Here is a 24,115-nt window from a genome sequence, read left to right as displayed (position 1 = left end):
TCCTGGGATCAAGCCCCCTATCAGGTTCCCTGCTCAGCAAGGAGTCTGCTTCTCCCTCTTTCTCTGCCCCTGCCCCCCACCAGCTTGTGCTTGCACTCTCTCTCTCTCTCAAATAAATAAATCTCTCTCTCAAATAAATAAATAAAATCTTAAAAAAAAACCCAAAAATCCCAAACCCAGGTTTTTGGCTTCTAAGAATGCCATCAAGTGAACGAAAAGACAATCCACAGAATGGAAAAAAAAAAAAAATTGCAAATCATATATCAGATAAGGGTGTAATATCCTGAATATGTAAAGAATTCTCACAGGGGCGCCTGGGTGGCTCAGTGGGTTAAGCCGCTGCCTTCAGCTCAGGTCATGATCCCAGTGTCCTGGGATCGAGCCCCACATCGAGCTCTCTGCACAGCAGGGAGCCTGCTTCCCTTCCTCTCTCTGCCTGCCTCTCTGCCTACTTGTGATCTCTGCCTGTCAAATAAATAAATAAAATCTTAAAAAAAAAAAAAAAAGAATTCTTACAGCCTGACAACCCAATTACAAAACTGGCAGGGATTCCAATAGACACTTCTTCAAAGAATATCCACAAATGGCCAAGAGGCACATGAAAAGATGTAGGAAATGCAAAGCAAAACCACCGTGAGATGCTACTTCACACCCACCGGCATGGCTAAGATCCAAAAGGCAATAACAGTGTTGGCGAGAATGTAGAGATCTTGGAAGGGCTCGCACACTGCTGGCAAGAATGGGAAATGGTGCAGCCACTTTGGAAAGCAGTTTGGCCGTTTGTCAAAAATCTAAACATTGAGTCACTGCTCCATGACTCAGCAGTCGTTCTCCTAGGTATATATTTAAGGTAATTGAAAGCATCTGTCCATACAAACACTTGTACATGAATGTTCATGGAAGCATTATTCACAATAGGCAAAATGTGGGAAACAAAACATCCACCAACTGATGAATGGATACGTAAACTGTGGTACATCCATATGGTGGAATGTTATTCAGCCATAAAAAGGAAACAAAGTACTGATCCACGCTACGGGTTGGATGAACCTTGAGCACATTATGCTAAGTAGAAGGAGCCAGACGTAAAAGGTCACATACTCCGTTTAAATAAAATGTCCAGAATAGGTAAAGCCGTAGACAGAAACCAGATTAGTGGCGGTCAGGGACTGGAGAAAGAGAGGAACAGAGAGTGACTGCTAACAGCGTTGTTTAAGGTGATGGAAATGTTCTGGAATTAGGTGATGGAGATGGTGGTACAACTGTGAATAAACACCGAATTTGAATTGTGAACTTTAAAAAGGGTGAATTTTATGTTATGTAAATTGCATGTAAGCAAATGGATGAATAATTATGGGGAAAAAATACAAAGCAAGTAATTCTATACATTTTAACCATGTGTTCTTCTGACACAAGGTCTTGATTTTTGGCCTGGTTCTGTGAGTAACAGCGAAACATCCTAAGATGAGAAAAAAGGATTTTCAGGAATTAGTGTTCTGTCACAGGTAGCACTCACACAAACCCTCTCTCCTTACACACTCCCGTGTAGTCTTATTGCACTTACCGTGAAGGGTTTGCAATTAATGAAAACCTTTACTTGTACTGTCTTGAACACCATGAGGGGAAAATAGAGCCCCCCACAAAATTGTTTTGTATGGTAAACTATATATATCATGGAATTTACCATTTTAACCTTTTTTTAGTTGTACAGTTCAGTGACAGTAAGTACATTCACACTTGTGCAACCATCACCACCATCCATTTCTAGAACTTTCTTCTTTCTAACCTGAAACTCTGTCCCTACCAAACAATTACTCCTCCCCATGCCCCCCTTCCCTCAGCCCCTGGCAGCCACCCTTCTACTTTCTGTCTCTGTGGTTTGACTACCTAGATACCCCATAGAAGTGGAATCATACAGTATTTGTGCTTCTGTGACTGGCTTATTTCACTTCACATAATATCCTCAAGATTCATCTATATTGTCGTGTGTGTCAGAACTTCCATCCTCTTTAAGACTGAATAATATTCTTGACAGGAAGTTTTAAAATCCAGAAATCTGATATTCTTACTTGTTAACATAAAATTAGCTGGACATCTCATAAAAATATATTTTAACCGACCACATTAAAAGAAACGTCACACAGTATGAAAAGCTACGTGTAGTGAACCATTCCCAGTAGCCATGACTTTATGATTAGCCTTAGAAATAGGTTCCTGGGGGCACCTGGGTGGCTCAGTGGGTTAAGACTCTGCCTTCAGCTCAGGTCATGATCTCAAGGTCCTGGGATCGAGCCCCACATCGGGCTCTCTGCTCAGCAGGGAGCCTGCTTCCTCCTCTCTCTCTGCCTGCCTCTGCCTACTTGTGATCTCTCTGTCAAATATATAAATAAAATCTTTTTTAAAAAATACAAACCCAGAAATAGGTTCCTGGTAGTTATTACTAGATGTTAAACATGTCTGTAAAAGTAAACACACTCTTGTTCCTTCTTTCCAAAATACTAGATTAACAGTTAGGAAGCCAGATTGTTTCAACATGCAAAACTGAATGTTTTTTTTTAAAAAGCTGTCTGGATATTGTGAATGAAGTCGGTCCTCTGAGCTCTCTCCCTTCTGAAGTGTGGCGGGTGATAAGCTGCATTACCACATCAATGGTGCTCTTCTGCCGCTGAAACACAGGATGTTACAGGTAACCCAGAACAGAGAAAACTCTGCTCTGCTGTGAAGTTCAAATGAGGTTCCCATGGGCCATAAGGATTGAAATTTCTTTAATGATTTAGGAGGCAGAGACCGGAGAAATCCACTGAATACTGATTCTGTCCAAATAAGCTTCGGGTGTTTTATGCCTTCTGCCTATTTGTTTTGTTTTACTCTAACTCAGCCTAGACTCCAGCATGGCATACAATCTTCCCCGCTCCCAGGATCAACGTCCCCTCCAGGCACTGTGACGGCTGACAATCGCAAAGCCCATCAATCATCGCTGCTTTTGTTCGTTTGGTGAACAATACAGTGCAGGGTTGCTCTGGCAGCCCCTTTGTGGCTTTGCAAAAAAAAAAAAGACTGGCGATCCTGATTTCCACCTGCAGAGAACAATGAGAATCTGTGCCTTTATACCTTTGTCTGTCGTGCCACGAGCTGGGGTGGATGAGGCACCCCCCCCCCACAGGAGAAACAGCTAGCTGTGAACAAAGAGTACAGGTTTAGAATGGGACAGTCCCCATCTGTCCCCAGACACTAGAATATTGCCTCCCTCTGGCTACAGGGATTGGTTCATGATGGGCAGGGGACTTAAATCCATCATACCTAGTGAAAGGTATGTGGGAGTCTCATAGGAGTTGTTGAGACAGAGCAGCTTGCTTTGCCTGGGGGTTAGCTGGGAGGCCAGGCTATCCGCAAAGGTCTTGCCACTGAGTGAAGAATCTGACGGAAAAGAGAATGCGGAGGCCAGAGAGCTGGGAGCCGGGAGAGGGCTGAGCCTTGAAGGCCGCGGAGCCCTGGATTCAACAGTGCCAGTGAGTCTCTTCATACAGGTTTCTGTCACAATCTGGAGTCCTGACAATGATCATTTTCAAGACAGAAAGTTCTAGACTCTTGATTGCTTGCATATGAAGGAGGATATTGGTACAAAATAAAAATCTGGGTCCACTCATGCAGGGAAACCGTTCCAGTTTGTCCCAGAGGACTGTGGCCTATATCGACTTGCCCTTAGCTGGAGAGGGGAAGCCTAACCCAAGGAGAAGTTTTTCTAAAACATATCTGTTATTTTTATTGTTTAAGTAATACATTTCCATTGTGGAAAAAAGGAAAATACATAGAAGTTTCTTTAAAAATTTTAATGTATTCATCATTCTAGAACTTTTCCTGTTCATAGAGGAATTTTTTAAAGTGACTTTTTAAAAAAAAGATTTTATTTATTTACTTGACAGACAGAGATCACAAGTAGGCAGAGAAGCAGGCAGAGAGAGAGAGAGGAGGAAGCAGGCTCCCCATGGAGCAGAGAGCCCGATGTGGGACTCGATCCCAGGACCCTGAGATCATGACCTGAGCTGAAGGCAGAGGCTTTAACCCACTGAGCCACCCAGGCGCCCCATAGAGGAATTTTTTAAAGCAAAATTGTGATGATAAAAACTGTTTTGTGGGGTTGCCTAGGTGGCTCAGTGGGTTAAAGCCTCTGCCTTTGGCTCAGCTCATGATCCCAGAGTCCTGGGATTGAGCCCTGAGTTGGGCTCTCTGCTCAGCAGGGGAGCCTGCTTCTCCTGCTCTCTCTCTGCCTGCCTCTCTGCCTACTTGTGACCTCTGTCTGTCAAATAATTAATAAAATCTTAAAAAAAAAAACCCAAAACTGTTTTGTGCCTGCTTTTCCCCCATAGTGATATATCGGGAACCTCCTTCTTTGTCAGTACACAAAGATCCGTCTCACAAATTATAGTGGCACCATGATACATAATTTATTTAACCAGAGTTGGACATTCTAGTTTTCTCTCCTACAGAAAACATATCATGAAAAATGTCCTTGTTCATATGTCTTTGCACACTTACCTGACTGTCTTTTATAAGGTTAATTGCTAGAAGTGGAATGGATGGTTTGAAAAGTAAGCACTTTTTTTTCCAGAGTTTTGCCAGTTATTGCTGTATTGCCCTCTAACGAGGCTAGAGACCAGCATGCACCAGCAATATATACAAGTGTACCCTGGTGTAGGTCTTGATGGGACAGTGAAGAGAAGAAGAAGTAAGACAGGTGCTCCTGGGTGGCTTGTCAGTTGGGAGTCTGCCTTCAGCTCAGGTCATGATCCCAGGGTCCTGGGATCGAGCCCCTTATCGGGCTCCCTGCACAGTGGGGAGCCTGCTTCTCCCTCTCTCTCTGCTGCTCCCCCTGCTTGTGCTTTTTTTTCCCCTCTCTCTCTCTCTGTCAAATAAATAAATATTCTTTAAAAAAAAAAAAAGAAGTAGTAAGAGATTGGGGCCATGAAGTATGTCTAGGGATGTTGAAGTTGCATGGAACACTGCAGGAGGGTATAAACAGGTGAAACCATGTGTCCGGTTGTGTGTTGTGCACTGCACAACTCTGTTTCAGGGAGTACCATTTGCTGCCAATACAGCAGACCTCTGAAGCCAGAAGAAGTCTGGGAAATGGTGACTGAGTGGCCACTTGTTTTCTATTTCTTTTAATCCCACTGGCCTAGGTATCTCCTGGCCATTTCTGATAGCTAGAGACTGGATAAGTGAAGACTGTCTCTGTGATACAATCTAGAAGCTCTACCAGAATCCGAGTTAGGATCCAAAAATCAGAGTTTTCTTCCTGAAAGTGTACAGCAAGTTTTAGGTCAAGTAAAATATAAAACCATTCATATTCAATAATATAGTAATTATAAAATAAATACTGGGCATTTACTCAATGGAATATTATGTCAACACTAAAAATAATAAACAGAGGATAGTAACAAGATGGAGATTGCCATAGTATATTAAGTGAAGAAAGAATAAAATGTCTCATATGTAGATTATTTATAATTATGTCAAAAATATGGACATGTAGGGGTACCTGGGTGGCTCAGTGGGTTAAAGCCTCTGCCTTTGGCTCAGGTCATGATCCCAGGGTCCTGGGATCGAGCCATGCATCGGGCTCTCTGCTCAGCGGGGAGCCTGCTTTCTCCTCTCTCTCTGCCTGCCTCTCTGCCTACTTATGATCTGTCAAATAAATAAATAAAATCTTAAAAAAATATATGGACATGTAGATAGTCCATAGAAACAAATATATAAAATAATATTGTAGTTGTTCAGAGGTAGGATAAGGGGGATGTTTTCACCCTCTCCTTTTATCTATTTTTCAAATTATATACAAAGAATATATTGTTTTTACAGAAGAATAAAAACATTATTTAAATGAAGACTTGGAAATCTATATTCAACCATGATACTTTCTGTACCCTTTTCCTCTTTAGCTCAAATTTGGCCTCATGAGCCTTTTTAGGGTGTGTGTGTGTGTGTGTGTGTGTGTGTGTGTGTGTGTTTAGAAAAGATCTAGGTATTTATGCTCAAATAATATTGTAGGTTATAAGAAAGTTTGATTATTTTGCCTATAGCTCTCCTGTTACAGTCTTAATTAACAAGAAATAATAGACCACGGGTCATTTGGAGAACGGTTTGATTTCACGAACAAAGAAAGCCTTTCACAGCACATGTGTTAAACTTCACTAGAGAAAACCCATCGGATCGGCTGACAATTTAAAAGGCAGGGGAGAAATATTGGCATTTCCCTCTTCAGAGAATTCTGAAGATTCTAAATAAAAAGTGGCATGTATTCTAAAAGAATTGAGAGTGGGGTCCCAAGTAGATATTTGTACACCCGTGTTCATAGCAGTATTGGCCCTGACTAAAATGTGGGAGCACCTCAAGTGTCCATCGGCACATAAATGGATAAGGGAAGTGTGGTATACATGTGCAGTGATGTTAGTCCCCCTTAAAGAGGAAAGAAATCTGTCGTAAGCTGCAATGTGGATAAGGCTAGGTGAAATAAGCCAGTCACAAAAAGGCGTGTACTGTAAGAATCATAAAGACAGAAAGAATAAGGGTGGTTGCCAGGGGCTGGGGAGAGGTTAAATGGGGAGTTAGGGCTCAGTGGTTATGGAGTTTTAGTTTTACAAGATGCAAAGGGTCCTGTGAATGGGCTTAATACCACTGTACTGTATGCTTAAGAATGGTTAAGGTGGTAAATTTTGTGTTAAGTGTATTTTACCACAATAAGAAAAAAAAGAAAAAGAAAAAGAAAGAGATGGGTGTTCAACTGTGTTTGATTTGATTTAACTTGATATTTTCCCTCCCGAAAAACCACTCCTTTCTATTTAGAGATGACCTATATAGTTAGGTAGGAAATGGGGGATGAAAACAGCCCAAGATAAAAATCAAGCAACTGTGAAAAGACGCTTCAAGAACACAAAGAAAAAGTTTTGTGGTTCCTCCCATATTTTTCTGCAGAAAGCAGCAATTCCAAGTTGAGGCTCTCTACCCAGAGGAAGAGAAATGTTTGTCTATTTCGGGCAGCTGGCTGGGTTGTTAGGCGTGACCCCCCAAAAAATTGTTTTTGAAAGATCACTTGAAGGTCTCATCATTAGCCTTAACTTTCTTTTCTTTTTTAAGGTTTTATTTATTTATTTGACAGAGATCACAAGTAGGCAGAGAGGCAGGGAGAGAGAGAGAGAGAGAGGAGGAAGCAGGCACTCTGCAGAGCAGAGAGCCCGATGTGGGGCTCGATCCCAGGACCCTGAAATCATGACCTGAGCCGGAGGCAGAGGTTTAACCCAGGAGCCACCCAGGCGCCCCGTAGCCTTAACTTTCTTGTTCTTGAAAGTTGTGGCTGAGTGGAAGGACTTGTTTTATTCTATGTAAAACATGCCTTATGGCTATTTGTTAATAATATGGACTGTACCAGCAGACAGATCTGTTTGAATCTGTACATCAGGTTATTGATGACTTTGGGTGGGTTGACTTCTGAATGACAGTTTCCTGCTCATAAAACGGGACTATTAAGATGGAATCAGGTGGTTAGTCCACATTTGGGCCTTAATGCAGTGTCAGGCACATAGTAATTCCACAATAAATATTAGCTGTTGTTGTTACTGTTATTATTTTATTAGTCTTACTGGTTCCATCTTATTTCATGGGACATCTTTTTTTTTTTTTTTAAAGTAAGCTTCATGCCCAACATGGCCCTTGAAGTCAAGCAACCCCAAGTTCAGAAGTTTGATGCTCTACTGACTGGGTCAGCCAGGCACCCCCAGGGCATCTTTTTCGAAAGCCAGCTAGTGGCCTCTTTGGAGTTCCTCAGGGACACCAAGCATGCTCCTGCCTCAGGGCCTTTGCACTTGCTGTTTGTTCTTTGTACTTGGCAACTCTCAACCATGGTATCTTCTCTTGCTTCATTCATGATTCTCTTAAATGTCTCTCCTGGTTACCCTTTCTAAAATAGCACCCACTCATCATTTTCCAGCCTCTTACTATGCTTTATTTTCTGCCCATCACTTACTAGTTACCTGACGTTATATTAGTTATTCATTTGTTTATCCATTGCCTGTCACCCTAACCAAAGCGAGCTCCAGGAGGATAGAGGTTGCTTGACCTGTTCATCCTGTATCCCCAGCCCCTAGAACATTGGCTGGCATATATTACATAATAAATATTTTAGTGAATAACTGAATCCTTTAAATGATCTCTCTAATGAGGCCATTCAAAAACAAAGAAGAACAAATTGTTTTTGTTCCATTTTCAAAGCCCTTCTCTGGGATTTATGCAGGCACTTAAACAGGGATTTCTGTGGGGAGGTGCTTTTGTCCCAGGATCCTTGAACTCAACAGCTGTGCTCATTAATCCCCCAGAGATTACACTTGAGAAAAATGTATTCATTTTAGCATTGGCCTTCGTGAGCCACCTCTGCACCAAGCCTCATAATGTGAAGAAATGAAGTGTGCTATGGGAAATTACAATCCCTCAAACAGGCTTGAAAGGACAGCATCAGCCAAAGGGTATCTTTAGTTCATCTGAGTATTGGACAGAAAAGATTTTCTTCGTTTGGAATTTCTCTTCTGAGAGCTGATATGTGCTGGCAGGTGGGCAGACTTCGCTGGCAAAAGTCAGACATTGTATTGTGTAAAAGGAATGCTGAAAATGGGGCACTGCATCAAATTACCCCCAGTTTTCCTCTTGATGGTGCACAGCCACGTCTCTGCCTCCGAGGGGCTGGTCGCGACCTTTGTGGTTTGATAAGCAGTCTCAGCCCTGGGTTCCTCTAGTGGCAACTCCACGTGGAAACATTTATCATCTTGTGGAATCCTCTTGGCGTTTGCTGGCCTATGGATATAGTTTCAGTCTCTTTCACCTTACTTTCCCAACCCGAAGATCCAATCCCAAACAGCCCTTTCTGTTGGGCTGTCTTGGAGGTATTTGTGAATCCTACGTGGTGAAACTGGTTTTGAGCATTTTCTAACACATGGGGAATGTTTATAAACTGTTAGGGAGGTCAAGGCCACCTGTACAAACCCCAGTGATCAAGTGGAATAAAACTCATGACCTTCTCAACATTGTAGAGGTCTTGGTCTTAGGCTGAGGATTCCGATATCAGCCCCTAGCATTTGAAATGGAATGCTCCCAAGGATGGCTGCTCTCAACCCTTCTGCCAGTTCCACTCAAATAGTGGCCTTACGCCTTCCGTTGATGTGTGTGACTCCATTTGTTGACTCTTTCATATGACAGACATGTATTGAGTATCTTCTCCTTGCCAAGAATAGGGCTGGGTACTTTACAAACAGAGCTCCTCTGTCCCTTGACGAACTCAGAGGCAGCAATAACAGAAGAATGTTAGCAAAATTAAGAATAGCAAAATCTAGGGGTGCCTGGGTGGCTCAGTTGGTTAAGTGGCCAAGTCTTGATTTCAGCTCAGGTCTGATATCAGGGTCCTGGGATCAAGCCCTGTATCAGGGTTCCAGCTCAGTGGGGAGTCTGGTTGAGATTCCTTCCCTCTCTCCTTGCCCCTCCCCTGCTCCTGTGCTCACTCACTCTCTACCTCGCTCCCTCAAAATAAATAAATAAATCTTGGGGGTGGGGGAAGAATAGCAAAATCTAGCATTTTTGGTTACTTGCTACGTGCCACACACCAAACTAAGCACTTACTAACTTTATCTCCTTTATGCATTATACTGATGCTGTAAAGTAAGCAGGTATGTACTACTATTATCTCATGTGTAGATGAACCAACAAAGGCTTAGAAACCCTAACTGACTTGCCCAACATCACACAGTGCAAGTGGTAGGACCAGAGTTTTAAGCCCAGGTCAGACTGTCCTTAGAACCGCATCTCTCTTTTAAAAACAAAACAAAATGGGGGCACCTGGGTGGCTCAGTGGGTTAAAGTCTCTGCCTTCGGCTCAGGTCATAATCTCAGGGTCCTGGGATCTAGCCCCGCATCAGGCTCTCTGCTCAGCAGGGAGCCTGCTTCCCTTCCTCTCTCTTTGCCTGTCTCTCTGCCTGCTTGTGATCTCTGTCTGTCAAATGAATGGATAAAATCTTTAAAAAACAAAACAACAAAGCCATTTTGCATTCCTACTAGAAATGTAGGAGAGTTCTCATTGCTCCATGTCCTTACCTGTAATTAGCATGGTCAGTCTTTTTCATTTTAGCCATTTTTGTGTGTGTGTAATAATATCTCGTTCTGTGTGTGCGTGTGTTTTTTGGTTTATTTTTGTTTTAAAGAGAGTGAGACAGAGAGTGGTGGGGAGGGACAAAGGGAGAGAGAATCCCAAGAAGGCTCCGTGCTCAGCATGGAGCCTGATTCTGGGCTCTATCTCACCACCCTGAGATCATGATCGGAGCCGAATTCAAGAGTCAGGCACTTAATCAACTGAGCCATCCAGGCGCCCCAAGTGCGTATATGTGTTTTAATCGAGTTTATCAAGATATATATTACACACTGTAAAATTTACCCTTTGTAGTGTATAGTCTTTCAATTTCGACAAATGTATACAGTATATCTACTCCTATAATGAAGGCACAGAAACATTTACATCATCCCCCAAAATTACTTCAGGCTACCCCTCTATATTTAACCCCTGCCCCCAACCACTAGCCTCTGACCCTCACTGATCCGTTTCTGTTCCTCTGGTTTTGCCTTTTCCAGAACGTCAGAAAAGTGGAATCCTAAAATACATAGCCTTTGTGTCTGGCTTCCTTCACTGGACCTGATGCATTTGAAATTCTTCCACGTGGTTATGTGTATCAGTAACCTCTTCCTTTTTATTGTCGAGCAGCATGCCACTATGACACCCCAGTAAGAGGGAGTTCTCAGTCCTGGTTGTTGAGTTAACACACCTGAGTTTAACAGGAGACTGTCTTAGTTATACCCGCGGATTGCAATGGTTTCAAGCCTCACCATGTATCAGGGTCATCCTTGAAAAGATTTTATTCTTATATTCTAATACCCAAGGTCTCATTCCCCTGAGATTCTTGTTCAACGGACCAGGATGAGAACAGGAGATGGGCAGTTTTTAAAAGACGCCCCCCTTATGCACCCCCCACCGCCAAGTGACGCTAACATGTAGTCAGGTTTAAGACCCACCAAGGAGTTGGAATCCACTTTGCAACCTACCAGTTGGGTGACCCAGGACAAATCATGACCCTTGGAATCTCAACCTCTTCCTTTTTCAGTTGCGAATAATAACAATTGTCCAGTCTAGCTCACTAGGTTATCATAAGGATCAAAATATCTTCTGGTGGCAACCCATGAGAAAGCGTCCTGTGAACTCTAGCTACAGAAATGAACAGTATCAATATGGATGTAACAATCCCTCCATGTCTTTCTTATTTGAAAAGTACCAGAGGTTCTGTTTCCTAAACCAATGAGAGAGGTTTTCAAGAGCAAATGGAAAGAGCAGTCTTTTTCTGTCAATTTTACGGGTGCTCTTAGAAGACTGCCTGATGTGTAAGAGAAACCGGAACGCCAACAAGCAGGAGATGAGAAGTGGGGTAAACTCGCACCTTCCCAAGACAGTGGGGATGCGGGCAGAACTGGGCATCACTGGAGACCACGGTCTTCTGCTGGATGGGTTAAGTCAGCATATTTGCAAAAAGTAAACACTGATGTAACTGAAAGGACAAGGCAAGCTGAGGTGTGGCGCCAAGGATACAATTACAGGGCAGCTCCTGATCCAGTCCTTACCTCCGAGCAAGTGAGAGGAGGGTGTCTTGTCGGGGGCAAACATCATACGAAACAAGAGGTGGTTTTACAACCACGCCTGCCCACCTCAGGACATACTGCAAGGAGGACCTTGTCAGTGTGGTTATGGAAAGGAATGACCGTCTTTGTATGAAAAAAACGTCTTTTGTTGATATTTTTATTGTAAAATAGCAGATATCCATTGTATTAAAAAATAAAGCCAAAAAAAATTAATGTCTTAGATTGGGGTGCTCTAACAGAATGCCACAGACTGGGTGGCTGAAGCAACAGTCATTTATTTCTTTCAGTTCTGGAGGCTGGGAGGCTCAAGGTCAAGGTGCTGGCATGTTCCGTGTCTAGCGATAGCCCCCTTCCTGGCTTGCATATGGCTGCCTACTTGCTGTGTCCACTCATGGCAGAGAGAAAGAAAGAACAAGCTCTCTGATTATTTCTTCTCCTCCTCCTCCTCCTCCTCCTTCTTCTTCTTCTTCTTCTTCTTCTTCTTCTTCTTCTTCTTCTTCTTCTTCTCCTTCTTCTTCTTCTTTTTGTTTTTTTAAAGATTTTATTTATTTATTTGAGAGAGTGAGCAAGTAAGAGCACGAGTAGAGGGAGGAGCAGAGGGAGAGAGAGAAGAACACTAACCGCTGGGCAGGGAACCCAACACGGGGCTCGATCCTGGGACTCCGAGGTCATGACCTGAGCCAAAGACAGAAACTTAACCGACTGAGGCATCCAGGTGCCCCTCTCTAGTTTATTGTGAAGATACTAATCCCATCCTGAGAATTCTACCCTGGTAACCTCATCTAACCTTAATTACCAACCCCTAATACCATCACGCTGGGGGTTAGGGCTTCAACATATGAATTTTGGGGAAACCATTCAGTCCATAACAAGTACTTTAAACTTAAATGTGGAACTCTCCATTCCTGTCCAACTCCAGACCTGTTTCCCAGGCAAAACCACTGTTAACAGTTTGGAATGCGCCTTTTTAATATTTTTCTTTTGTATATATGAACATTTATGTGTATATATTATATTGTGGGGTTTTTTAATAAACATGGGATATCTATTTTTATAAGTTTAGGCTCACACTCTATAGCTTGCCTCCTGCCTTTCATTTAGCATTGAGAATAGCTTTCCACATCAGCACACGTACATCTACTCTGAGCATTTGTATTTGAAGGAAAAAATCCTACTAATGTAGTTGGCAGGTAGAAATTTGACCAAGCACTTTATCATTCAAAATCCTCCCAACCCAAAGTGAGCCCTGAGATGGCAAGAGGGAAGCTTTAGGTGTTGGTGTCGATTTCTGTTTCCTCAGCAAGTCCAACAATCAGTGACTTGAAGGGCCAGCCTTCTTCCTTCTGCTTTCTTGTGAGTGTTGGCTTCCCCAGATTGTCCGTCAGCGTTACAGCTTTCTTGACTTCCTCTTCCTCCTTTCCAGAGAGGGGTGTCTCCTGGTGCAGCTGTTGGAGGCAGGGGCGGGGCGGTGGGGGGTGCATTTCCTCCCTTTGTGTGTGTCATTAGCCATCTCTCTGGCTTCCCTCTGGGAACAGCCACCCAACCAGGTGAGCCAGTGTCATTTCAAGCAGCACTTCCGTTCTCAGGCAGGGGTTGGTTGTCGTTTCTGGATGATGTATGATATGGACCAGGTGAAGAGAGTTGGCATCTGGCACAGAGACAATGGCAGACAACTTGGTCACATTTTCTTTGTAAAGGATAGGCTGCCTACAACTCCTGTTCAAGACAATTTTTTTTTAATACTTTGCAATTTTTTAGGCAAGCTTGAAGGCAGTATAGCATCAAGGTTAAGCAAGTATGCTCTACAATGAGATCAATTCATTCACTGATATTCATTCAGTAGTATTTATTGGGGACCTGTTATGTGGCAGGCGGGCATTGGTCTCGATGCTGGGCATACTGCAGGGACTGAGACCATGCTCCCGCCCTCAGGGAGCTTGCATTCTTGCAACAGACTGTAAACAGATATAAATAAATATGTAATCTTTCCAACTGGTTGGAAATGCAGAATCTAGGCCCCACCCCAGGCCTCTCGAATCAGAACCTGTATTTTAACAAGATGCCCCAGTGAGTCTTTGCATGCGAAAGTTTGAGAAACAGAGCTGGTAGCTGGAGTGCCATGATGTGGGTTTGAATCCTGGTTCATCAACCCTGTGGCCTTCAGGAAATCACTTAATTTTCCTAAGCCTCTGTTTTCTTTCCTGTAAAATGGGGATTAATAATAGTGTTGCCTTCACAGAGTTATATGTAAGGGTATAAAGGAAATGGTGCAAGTCAAGTGCTCAGCATAGAGCCTGGCACATGGTTAGGGCCTTGTAAGGGTTAGCTCTTTATTGCCTTGATCTGATCTGTGCATTTTTCCCCTAATATTTCCTGATTGTTTCCTAATGATTTGCCTTAATTTTTTTTTTATTCCCTGTCAAAGAAAAATCCTATCAAAGAAAATCCTGTTTTGCAAATGTCCTTGAGCTCATCAAAAAGACCTTTGTGCTCAGTGTGATTCCAGCCATACCGCAGAATGAAGGCACCTGATTTTCATCATCAGTTCCCAGGCCCAGTTCTCAGGGCAATTTTCAGGGCCACCCAGCAGGCCAAAATAGGCCACAGCACTATAAATAGTGAGTTTAGGCTGCTTGGGGCCTAGCTTCCCAGGCCAGACCCTTCCCCTTCCCCCTGCCTCGTCCTGTGGTTGTTTAAATATACTCTGGACTATATCTGCAAGTGGGTTTTTCTTAAGATGCCCAGAAAATGCTTTGCCAACTTGCCAGACTGTCTGAAAAACCCCCTTATTATTTGCTCAGTTGCAACATATCCCAGATATAAGAAGGAGGCCGATAAACCAAACTCCAAGGGTGTTGTGAGGAGTAAATGAGGAAGCCACGTACTGGTGGGACTGGCTACAGAATGTGTAGGGCCTGGTGTAAAATACAAATGCAGATCCCCTTGTTCAAAGTTTTAAGAATTTCTAGATGATGATAGCAAGAGTATTAAAACAACGTGAGGCCCTTCTAAGCTGTGTGTGACTGCCAAGGGCAATGCCCCTGAAGCCAGCCACAGGTACGAGGTGTGTGGGGGCACACGTGGCAATTAATACCCGCCAAATTCACAGCTTTTCTGGAGTCTTTCTCTATAAAAGGCTAATCAATTTCCCTTCAAAGCAAAGTGAGTGGGTACGTTGTATAGCTATAATCTGATTCCTTCTGCTGCTAAATCCTAGTGACTTAAGCCATAGCAATTCATTGTTTTTCACAGTCCTGTGGGTTAACTGTCTAGTTCCTCGGCTACTTCTCCTCCACTCATTCATGGGGCTGCATTCGGCTGGTGTGTTTAATGGTGAACACTACAATCGGGAGCTTCAACTGTGGGATGTCCCCACGTAGCTCCACTCCAGGGCTCTGGGTCTGGTACTCCAGCCTCATCTGTACCGCCTTCAGTGGGCACTTCTTAGCTGTGATGGACCTTTCCAGCACATCATGGTATTCTCTGCCTAGGTGATCTGGACTGGGAAGGTCCAAGTTGGCCTCACACACATATCTGGAGCCCTTCAGTTCTCCTCCACGTGGCTTGTCATCCTCCAGTGGGTCAGACCAGCTTCCTTACATTTTGGAAGAAACAGCCCCAAAAATGGAAGCCTTAAGCCTTCTTGAGGACTAGACTCTGAAACTTGCTCAGCACTTCAGTTACCTTCGATTGGTCAAACCAAGTCATGAGGCTCACCTAGATTCAAAAGGGGGGTGGATAGACTCCCCCATTTAATGAGAAGAGTGGTATAATTTTCAAAGGGACAGGGATCCAGAGTGCTGGGATTCACTGGGGGCACAGTGCAATAGCTCTCAAACTGAAACCTATGTCAGAATTTTCTAGAAGGCATGTTAACATACAGATTGCTGGGCCCCAACTCCAGAGTAATCTGGGTCAGTAGGACTGGAATAAGGCCTAAGAACTTACATTTCAAACTAGCTCTCAAGAGATGTCAATGGTGCTCGTTTGAGAATCACACTCTGAGAGTCACTGGTGGAGGGGTTAAGTGTCCATACTTTGGAGCAGTGCCTCTCAACCTTGACTGCACATTAGAAACATCTGGGCAGCTATAACTACATAAATGTCAGTTCCGGGTATCAGCGGTAACAAAGAGATCAAAGCATTGTGCAGTAATACCATCTTTGGCATCGTTCACATGGCTGTAATTTATAAATCATAGGAAAGTTCATCGAATCCCTTAAATGCTTTTGCAACTTAATCATTCCCTGATTATGTGGGTAAACAAGTACCCACAAGAAAAGCTGGATGAACTTTATCTCAACTGTCATCATTGAGCTGTTGTGGGGAAATTCTGCTTTTTCCAAGTATGTACTGGGATATGACTTTATTATTAAAGGAACCTCGGTACAAAATAGGTGTGGCTTCCCGGGAGAAGGCCTTTCTGGAACTGCACTGAGGAGACTACCCCACCAAAAAGCAGCTGCTGTTCATGAGTCATACAGACCCTGTCTCCTGACCACACGCTAATAGCCTGAGCCATCCTTGACTCTGATTGTCAGAATTTGCAACAATCGACATGGCATTGTGTAAGAACTGAGACAGAAAATGTACACATGGTAAATCAGTAGGTCTCCAAACACTGAACTCATTCTTCACGTTCTCTGTCCTTAGAGTAGAGTTTCAAACCTTTATCATTAAAATTACCTGAGGTTCTTGCTAAACATATTTTGTTGGTTCCATGTCACATAGACTGAATCAGAACCTGCCAGGCAAGAGCCCGGGAGTTTTATTTTTAACAAGTCCCCTAAATGATCTCAATAGCATCAGGTAATGTTAGGGAATTAAAGCAATAATAATGTTATGTGATACATACAGAAAGACAGAAGGAGCACTGAGGGAATCGGGGGGCTGCAGTTCTAATGCTTACTCAAGGATCAGAGCAGGGGCTGACAAACTACAGCCCATGGACCAAATCTGGCCCTCTATTTTTATAAATAGTTTATTGGAACACAGCTGGGCCCATTTTTTAAATGCATATTGTCTTTGGTTGCTTTTTTGCTTTAATGACAGCCATTGGGACAGAGACTATATGGCCAATAAGACAAAAATAATCTGACCTTTAGAAAAAATAAACTTATATTGACTCTTGGATAAAAAACATGATCTCGGACCTGGGCAAACTTAGAATTAGAACTAAGGCCAGAAAGAGGGGCGCTTGAGTGGCTCAGTGGGTTAAAGCCTCTGCCTTCAGCTCAGGTCATGATCCCAGGGCTCTTTGCTCAGTGGGGAGCCTGCTTCCCTTCCTCTCTCTCTACCTGCCTCTCTGCCTACTTGTGATCTCTGTCAAATAAATAAATAAAATCTTAAAAAAAAAAAAAAAAGAACTAAGGCCAGAAAGAAAGAGAGCGAGAGAAAGGGAGGGAGGGAGGGAGAAATAGGAGGAGAGAGAAAGGAAGGAAGGAAGGAACGTAGAAAAAGAAAAGAACTAAGGCTCTCACTAACTATGAGCTCGTAATAAAAAATAAACCAACAAGGAATGGAGGCAGGGGGAGTCAGTGAGTAAAACCAGCTGGAAAATCCAAGGCCTCAAGCGTGACAGTTTGAGACTATGAAATAAGTATTTTTAAGATGATTATAGAGATCTACTAAAATTTTTTTTAAAGAATATAAACCTCACTGAAACAACAGGGCAATAAGAAAAAAAGGGATCAGATTTGAAAAAGAACTAAGTATAAGCTATAAAAATGAAAACCATTAAGTGAACAAGCTAAAGTCATGCTTCTCCAACTTCAGTAAGCATCAGGATCATCTGGAGAGTTCGTTAAAACTCAGACTCTCTTCAGTTCTGACTTAATAGGTGTTGGGTGGAAGCCGTGAATTTGCATGTCTAATGAGCTCCCAGGTACTGCTGATGGTGCTGATCCACGGGCCATCCTTTGGGTGTGCGTTAAGCAGCAGACAGACGCCGCTGGAGGAGTAATTGCTATCCAGGGAGATCTGGGAGAAAGAAGGCAGCAGGGAGGTAGAGGTGGGAAATGTGGGAAAGCAGTCGAGACAACGAGGAGGTCAAACATGAGTCTAGTAGGAATTGCAGAGGCTGACGACAGAATGAGCAGGGAGACTCTCTTGCCCAGTAGCTCTGTTTACTGGGCAAGAGAACATCCCAGCTAAAGAAAACACAAATCCCGAACTAGATAAATAAAGACAAAACCGCAGCAAAATGCTACCTGGTTAAACCATGGCATGCCAGAAGCAAAGAGGAAGCCTTATGGCTCTCTCGAAAGGATTTCCTACGAGGGAAAAACTAGGAGACTGATCAAGACTTCTCATCAGCAGAAGCATCCGCCAGAAAACGGTGATGTGTATCCTCTTCAAACCCTAAGGGAAAGTAACATTCAACAGAGCCTTATATGCTCACCAAATTAACACTCAAGAGCAAGGGCGAAATACATTTTGAAACACATTTCTCACTGAAAGAACCACTAAATGATGTACTTGAGGTAGAAGGAAATTGAATCTACAAGGAAGGAGTGGGAGTAGAATGCAAGAAACAGTAGTGAAAGGGGAAGCTGCTAGATCAAAATATACATTGACTATTATGTAATATATGTACATGGACGCACATGCACATATATATGCACATAAACACACATACATGTATGTACATGCACACGTGCATACATATATGTATAGTGTGTGTGCATGTATACACATAGGTGCATGTAAACATGTACACATATGTATACAAAATACACACACCACATATGTATACACATACCACACACACATACACACACCACAGTCATATACACACACCAGTGAGGGATAAAGGACATGAAACTAAAATACCGGACAGCAATCACGAGAGTTGAGAGTGGGATGTTAAAAGTGTTCTTAAGTTCCGTAACTGCTTGAGGGGAGGTTGGACAGACTCATTTTTTACTTTAAGTCGTTTATTACATGATAGCAACATATTCAAGAAAAAGTAGAATAAGAACTAACAACGCAGTAGAAGGGAAAAATGGAATTCAAAAAATCCAATACAATAAGAAGGAGGAAAGGAAAAAAAAAAAGACATAAGAACATGCTAAATTAAAAACAAGATCAGTACAAATGTATTACTGATCACAAGAAATGTAAATAGAATGAGCTTTTGTGATTTTTCAGATTGGATTACAAAGAAATCTGCCTCTGTGTTACAGGTAATACAAAATAACCCAGAATAGTTGAAAGTAAAGACGTGGAGAAAGATAGACAATACAACACAAATACCAACCAAAAGGAAGGTGGTCTTGCATTAGGAACATCCGATAAAATAGACTTGGAGAGGGAAAAAAAATTTTTTTTTTAGAGATAAAGCAGGTCCTTAATGATAAAGGAATATCTGGTATTTTCTATTGGGTCAGACTTTTTGTAATGCTTTTTATAACCCACTGAAGTGAATTTACCACACGCTAATGTGATGAACACACCGTTTTAAAAAATGTTTCTCTAGAACATTTAGAATGTTTCTCTTTCCCTCCCTGAAAGCCCCAAGCAGCTCCTAAGAGACATGCTGTCATACGACAGATGACTATCTGGGACACCTCCACAATACCAGGAAATATGTGATATCTACAGGTTTTTATAATTAGTTTCCCAACACAATAGGAACACTCATAACCACCCAAATGAGAAACTAACTTTTGTTTCATTTCACCAAAGATCTGAGAAGAAATCACAAAGCTTACTTACAGAGAGAAAATTGAATTTATGAGAGAGTTGGAAACTCTGAATATTCCATTAGGTATTTGAAAGAGAATTTGCAAACATTTATTTCCTTCATGTTGAAATCCACTTTTCTCGAGTACAAAATCCTTCAATATAATCATGAGTGAATCAAGTCACGGCAAGGATGTGATAAGAAGCTTCTGAGGCAGCTCACACCGAGTTGGAGGGTCACTCTAGCTCACGTTGCTGAAGGGCTGCCTGTTCTGTTGTTTCTGCAGCATCTTTCCAGGAACTGTAATATACTGAAAGTTTTTTTCCCCAAAGCCATTAGAAAAACTCCGGGGACTCATCCAGAGAAAGTAGTCATTGCTATGTTATTGTCTGTTTTGCCAAGAAGCAAGGAAACCAACTGAGCTAAGAGGAATTCAGAAGTATAGATCTAGGAAGGGTAACTTCCAAGTCCCAGTAGTGGCCCCTCTCTTCTTTCCTGCCTGCAGTCACCATCCTACAGCCCTTATACCTCTACTGGCTGAACACTGCCTAAAGTTATATAATTTCAAAATCATTTATGTATTCAATCATTTGCAAACCCTTGGGAAGAGGCCTCACTTCCAGTTTTATGAATCACTGGCTTTTCAGCCAGTTGGCTCCATGTCCTACCAGCAACCTCACAATGTTACTGAAGGATGCAATCTCAGAGCTGAATTCTTATTCTTAAAATATTTATGTGTGTATGTATGTATTTTAGAAGGGGGGAGGGGCAGAGAGAGACAATCCCAAGCAGACTCCACACCGAGCGTGGAGCCTGACCTGAGGCCCGATCCCACAGCCCTGAGATTATGACCTGAGCTGACACCAAGAGTCGGGTGCTCAACCAACAGAGCCACCCCTTACTATTTTATTAGTTGAATTAAGAAACTGCTAACTAGGGGCGCCTGGGTGGCTCAGTGTGTTAAAGCCTCTGCCTTCGCTCAGGTCATGATCACAGGGTCCTGGGATCGAGCCCCGCTTCAGGCTCTCTGCTCAGCGGGGAGCCTGCTTCCTCCTCTCTCCTCTCTCTCTGCCTGCCTCTCTGCCTACTTGTGATCTCTGTCAAATAAATAAATAAAATCTTTAAAAAAAAAAAAAGAAAGAAAGAAATTGCTAACACAGTGAGGGCTTGTTATGGACCGGATAATATCTCATCTTGTTTTCAAAACACCAACGCAGTGAGGGAAATATCTATACTATTCCCATTTTACAGATGAGGAAATCAAGGCTTGGAGAGTTTAAGTAACTTGCTCCAGGTTCCTTAGCTTGTTCTATGAAGAGCTGAGATTCAACTTCAGGCTTTCTGATCCAGAGTTGGCTCTCTTAACCAATACAGTACCCTGTTGGCTTTCATCAGAATAATAGATAATTAGGAGATTTTGATTGGTTCATGGGCATCTTTTAAGAAATTCACATCCAAATAATGGAGTTTTCTTTCTGGACTTAACCCAAAGTCAAGTACACAATAATGTATATAACACTCAGTGTGCCTATCTTGGAAAGCAGATGGACTCCATGTGGTGATTTAAAGAAGTAAAAATAGGAAGCCACTCATCAGGGAGGCTTTTTTTTTTTGTAAAGCAATGAAATTGTTTATGTGTTAAACATTACACTGCACTCTACGGTATTTGCTGATTGGCACAACCACTGCTGTTTAAATTGATTCCGTAATCATGACTATAATGACCGGGATTAGCCCAGTTCAATGAGTGCATGCTTTCCCCAGGGCTCACAAAAGCCTTCTCTAGGGATCGAGGCTTTCCTGGTAATGAGAAGTTAACTAACAAGGCTGCCGTATTCCACTTTAGCAAACAGCAGTCCTCAGTTTGAAATGAAGGAAATCAAGAAAAAAGATGAAGGGTCTCTCGCCAGACAGAGGAAAATCACCCTAAACTGGTCAGCAGAATCCTGAGAACAACAGTAGGCTTCCGGAATGATGAAGGAAATGGGTGTTGCTGTTTGTTGAATTAGGTGATTGAGTGTTCAAAGGATTGTAGAAAAATTCATCAGATATTCTTAAGTTAAAGAACTCTTATTTGCCTCTCAGCAGCCTGTTACTTAAAATTGAAACAAATTGAAACACTTGTATTCCTGAATCAATATATGTTCATTGTAATCCCAAACAATCCGTCCAGAAAAATACCAAGTAAAAAGTGAAAGCCTCCTCCCCCATTTTACTTCCTCCCTAAAGGAACCCACACTCTGTGTGTCCATCCAAACTTTAAGAATACATCAGTTATGGAAGGAAAACTTCCAAACTCATTTTATGAGGCCAGCATTACCTTGATCCCAAAAACCATACAAAGGCCCCATCAAAAAAGAGAATTATAGACCAATATTGTTGACGAACACAGATATGAAAATTCTCACCAAAATACTAGCCAATAGGATTCAACAGTACATTAAAAGGATTATTTACCACGACCAAACGGGATTTATTCCAGGGCTGCAAGGTTGGTTCAACATCTGCAAATCAATCAATGTGATACAATACATTAATAAAAGAAAGGATAAGAACCATATGATACTCTCAATAGATGCTGAAAAAGCATTTGACAAAGTACATCATCCTTTCTTGATCAAAACTCTTCAAAGTGTAGGGATAGAGGGTACATACCTCAATATCATCAAAGCCATCTATGAAAAACCCACAGCGAATATCATTCTCAATGGAGAAAAACTGAGCTTTTCCGCTAAGGTCAGGAATACAGCAGGGATGTCCATTATCACCACTGCTATTCAACATAGTACTAGAAGTCCTAGCCTCAGTCATCAGACAACAAAAAGAAATTAAAGGCATCCAAATTGGCAAAGAAGAAATCAAACTATCACTCTTCGCAGATAATATGATACTTCACATGGAAAACGCAAAAGACTCCACTCCAAATCTGCTAGAACTTGTACAGGAATTCAGTAAAGTGTCAGGATATAAAATGAGTGCACAGAAATCAGTTGCATTTCTATACACCAACAGCAAGGCAGAAGAAAGAGAAATTAAGGAGTCAATCCCTTTTACAATCGCACCCAAACCCATAAGATACCTAGGAATAAACCTAACCAAAGAGGCAAAGAATCTGTACTCAGAAAACTATAAAGTACTCATGAAAGAAACTGAGGAAGACACAAAGAAATGGAAAAATGTTCCATGCTCATGGATTGGAAGAACAAATATTGTGAAAATGTCTATGCTACCTAAAGCAATCTACATGTTTAATGCAATCCCTATCAAAATCCCATCCATTTTTTTCAAAGAAATGGAACAAATAATCCTAAAATTTATATGGAACCAGAAAAGACCTCGAATAGCAAGAGGAATGTTGAAAAAGAAAGCCAAAGTTGGTGACATCACAATTGCAGACTTCAAGCTCTATTACAAAGCTGTCATCATCAAGACAGTATGGTACTGGCACAAAAACAGACACATAGATCAATGGAACAGAATAGAGAGCCCAGAAATAGACCCTCAACTCTATGGTCAACTAATCTTCGACAAAGCAGGAAAGAATGTCCAGTCTCTTCAACAAATGGTGAGGCAGTATGGGATGGGGGGGCCATGGGAGACTCTTGGTCTCGCAGGGCAGGCTGGGGGTTGCGAGGGGGGGTGTGGAGGGTGGGGCTGTGGATGTTGTGGGGGGGTGTGTTGTGGTGAGTGCTGTAGGGTGTGTGGGCCTGACGATTCGCAGACCTGTGTCCCTGGGGCTGGTAGTACATTGTATGTTGGTGGAAAGTAAAAAATCTTTTTTAAAAAGTTACGCTATAGGGGGGCCTGGGGGGCTTAGTCATTTAGTGTCTGCTTTTGGTTCAGGTCATGATCCCAGGGTCCTGGGTTGGAGCCGTGCATCGGGCTCCCTGCTCAGCGAGAATCCTGTTTCTCCCTCTCCCATTCCTGCTGCTTGTGCTCCTACTCTTGCTGTCTCTCTCTCTCTTTGTCAAATAAAATCTTTTAAAAAAATAAAAGAATACATCAGTTATGCAGAAAGAATTTGACTGTAAGAAAACATAGTCAATTTGCTTGATTATAATTAGTGTTAACTTTTCTTTAGTGATTCAGAAGATCCTTCACATTTATTATCATTAAGGGTATCAGTTGTCACAGTGCAGAAATGTGAGTATTTCTGTGTGCTTGGATCCAGATAAATTGAAGCTGGTAGGAAAGATGTGGATAATCCCTTTTTTGCTGCCCAAGAGGCTTTGGGCTTGCTCAATCCACAGAACAGAGATGTTGAAGGTGTCTAATCTTTTGAACATAAGATTTTCTAAAACATTGTAAAAACATTGCATTGTAATTTAAAAGACTTAGGGGATTACCTTATGTTCTATGACATTAATAGAGGGGCATTTTACTGTCTGAAATTTGCATAACATTATACTGGTATATGCTTTATATACAAAGTACTTGATATGTATAAACACACACAATATACATGTTATATATATACATATTATATACATATACTATATTATGCACACAATATATACATATATGGTCCTTTGTATGTGTGATTTTAAAAATATATATTTATAGATAAATTGTATATTTTCTTTTTTGTTAAACAAGTGTAGCTGTCATTTATAAGTTCAGCAGGAAACTACAGTCCATCTTTTTTATCTTGGAAAAAAATCACTTGAGTAGTTTTTTTTTAAGATTTTATTTACTTATTCGATAGAGAGAGAG

At 42.0% G+C, this 24,115-nt stretch overlaps 1 protein-coding gene across 2 annotated transcripts in view; it reads left to right on the top strand.

Moving 5' to 3' along the window:
• The window catches only part of IQCK (IQ motif containing K), a 120,868-nt gene that overhangs the window by 58,931 nt on the left and 37,822 nt on the right, over positions 1-24,115 (top strand). The window contains exon 8 of one of the 2 annotated variants that reach the window (XM_032836176.1): positions 2,564-2,676. The exons of the other annotated variant lie outside the window; for it this stretch is intronic. Coding sequence (XP_032692067.1) covers positions 2,564-2,584 — 21 coding nt within the window. The 3' untranslated portion in view covers positions 2,585-2,676. Of the gene's footprint in view, positions 1-2,563; positions 2,677-24,115 lie in introns of those variants that run through there. 2 annotated transcript variants of the gene reach the window in all.

Source organism: Lontra canadensis, unplaced genomic scaffold (genome assembly GCF_010015895.1).
Source record: "Lontra canadensis isolate GAN:19392208 unplaced genomic scaffold, GSC_riverotter_1.0 scaffold91, whole genome shotgun sequence".
Taxonomy (NCBI): Eukaryota; Metazoa; Chordata; class Mammalia; order Carnivora; family Mustelidae; genus Lontra; species Lontra canadensis.
The sequence above is the reverse complement of the archived record's forward strand: the minus strand, read 5'-3'. Positions and strand labels throughout refer to the sequence as shown.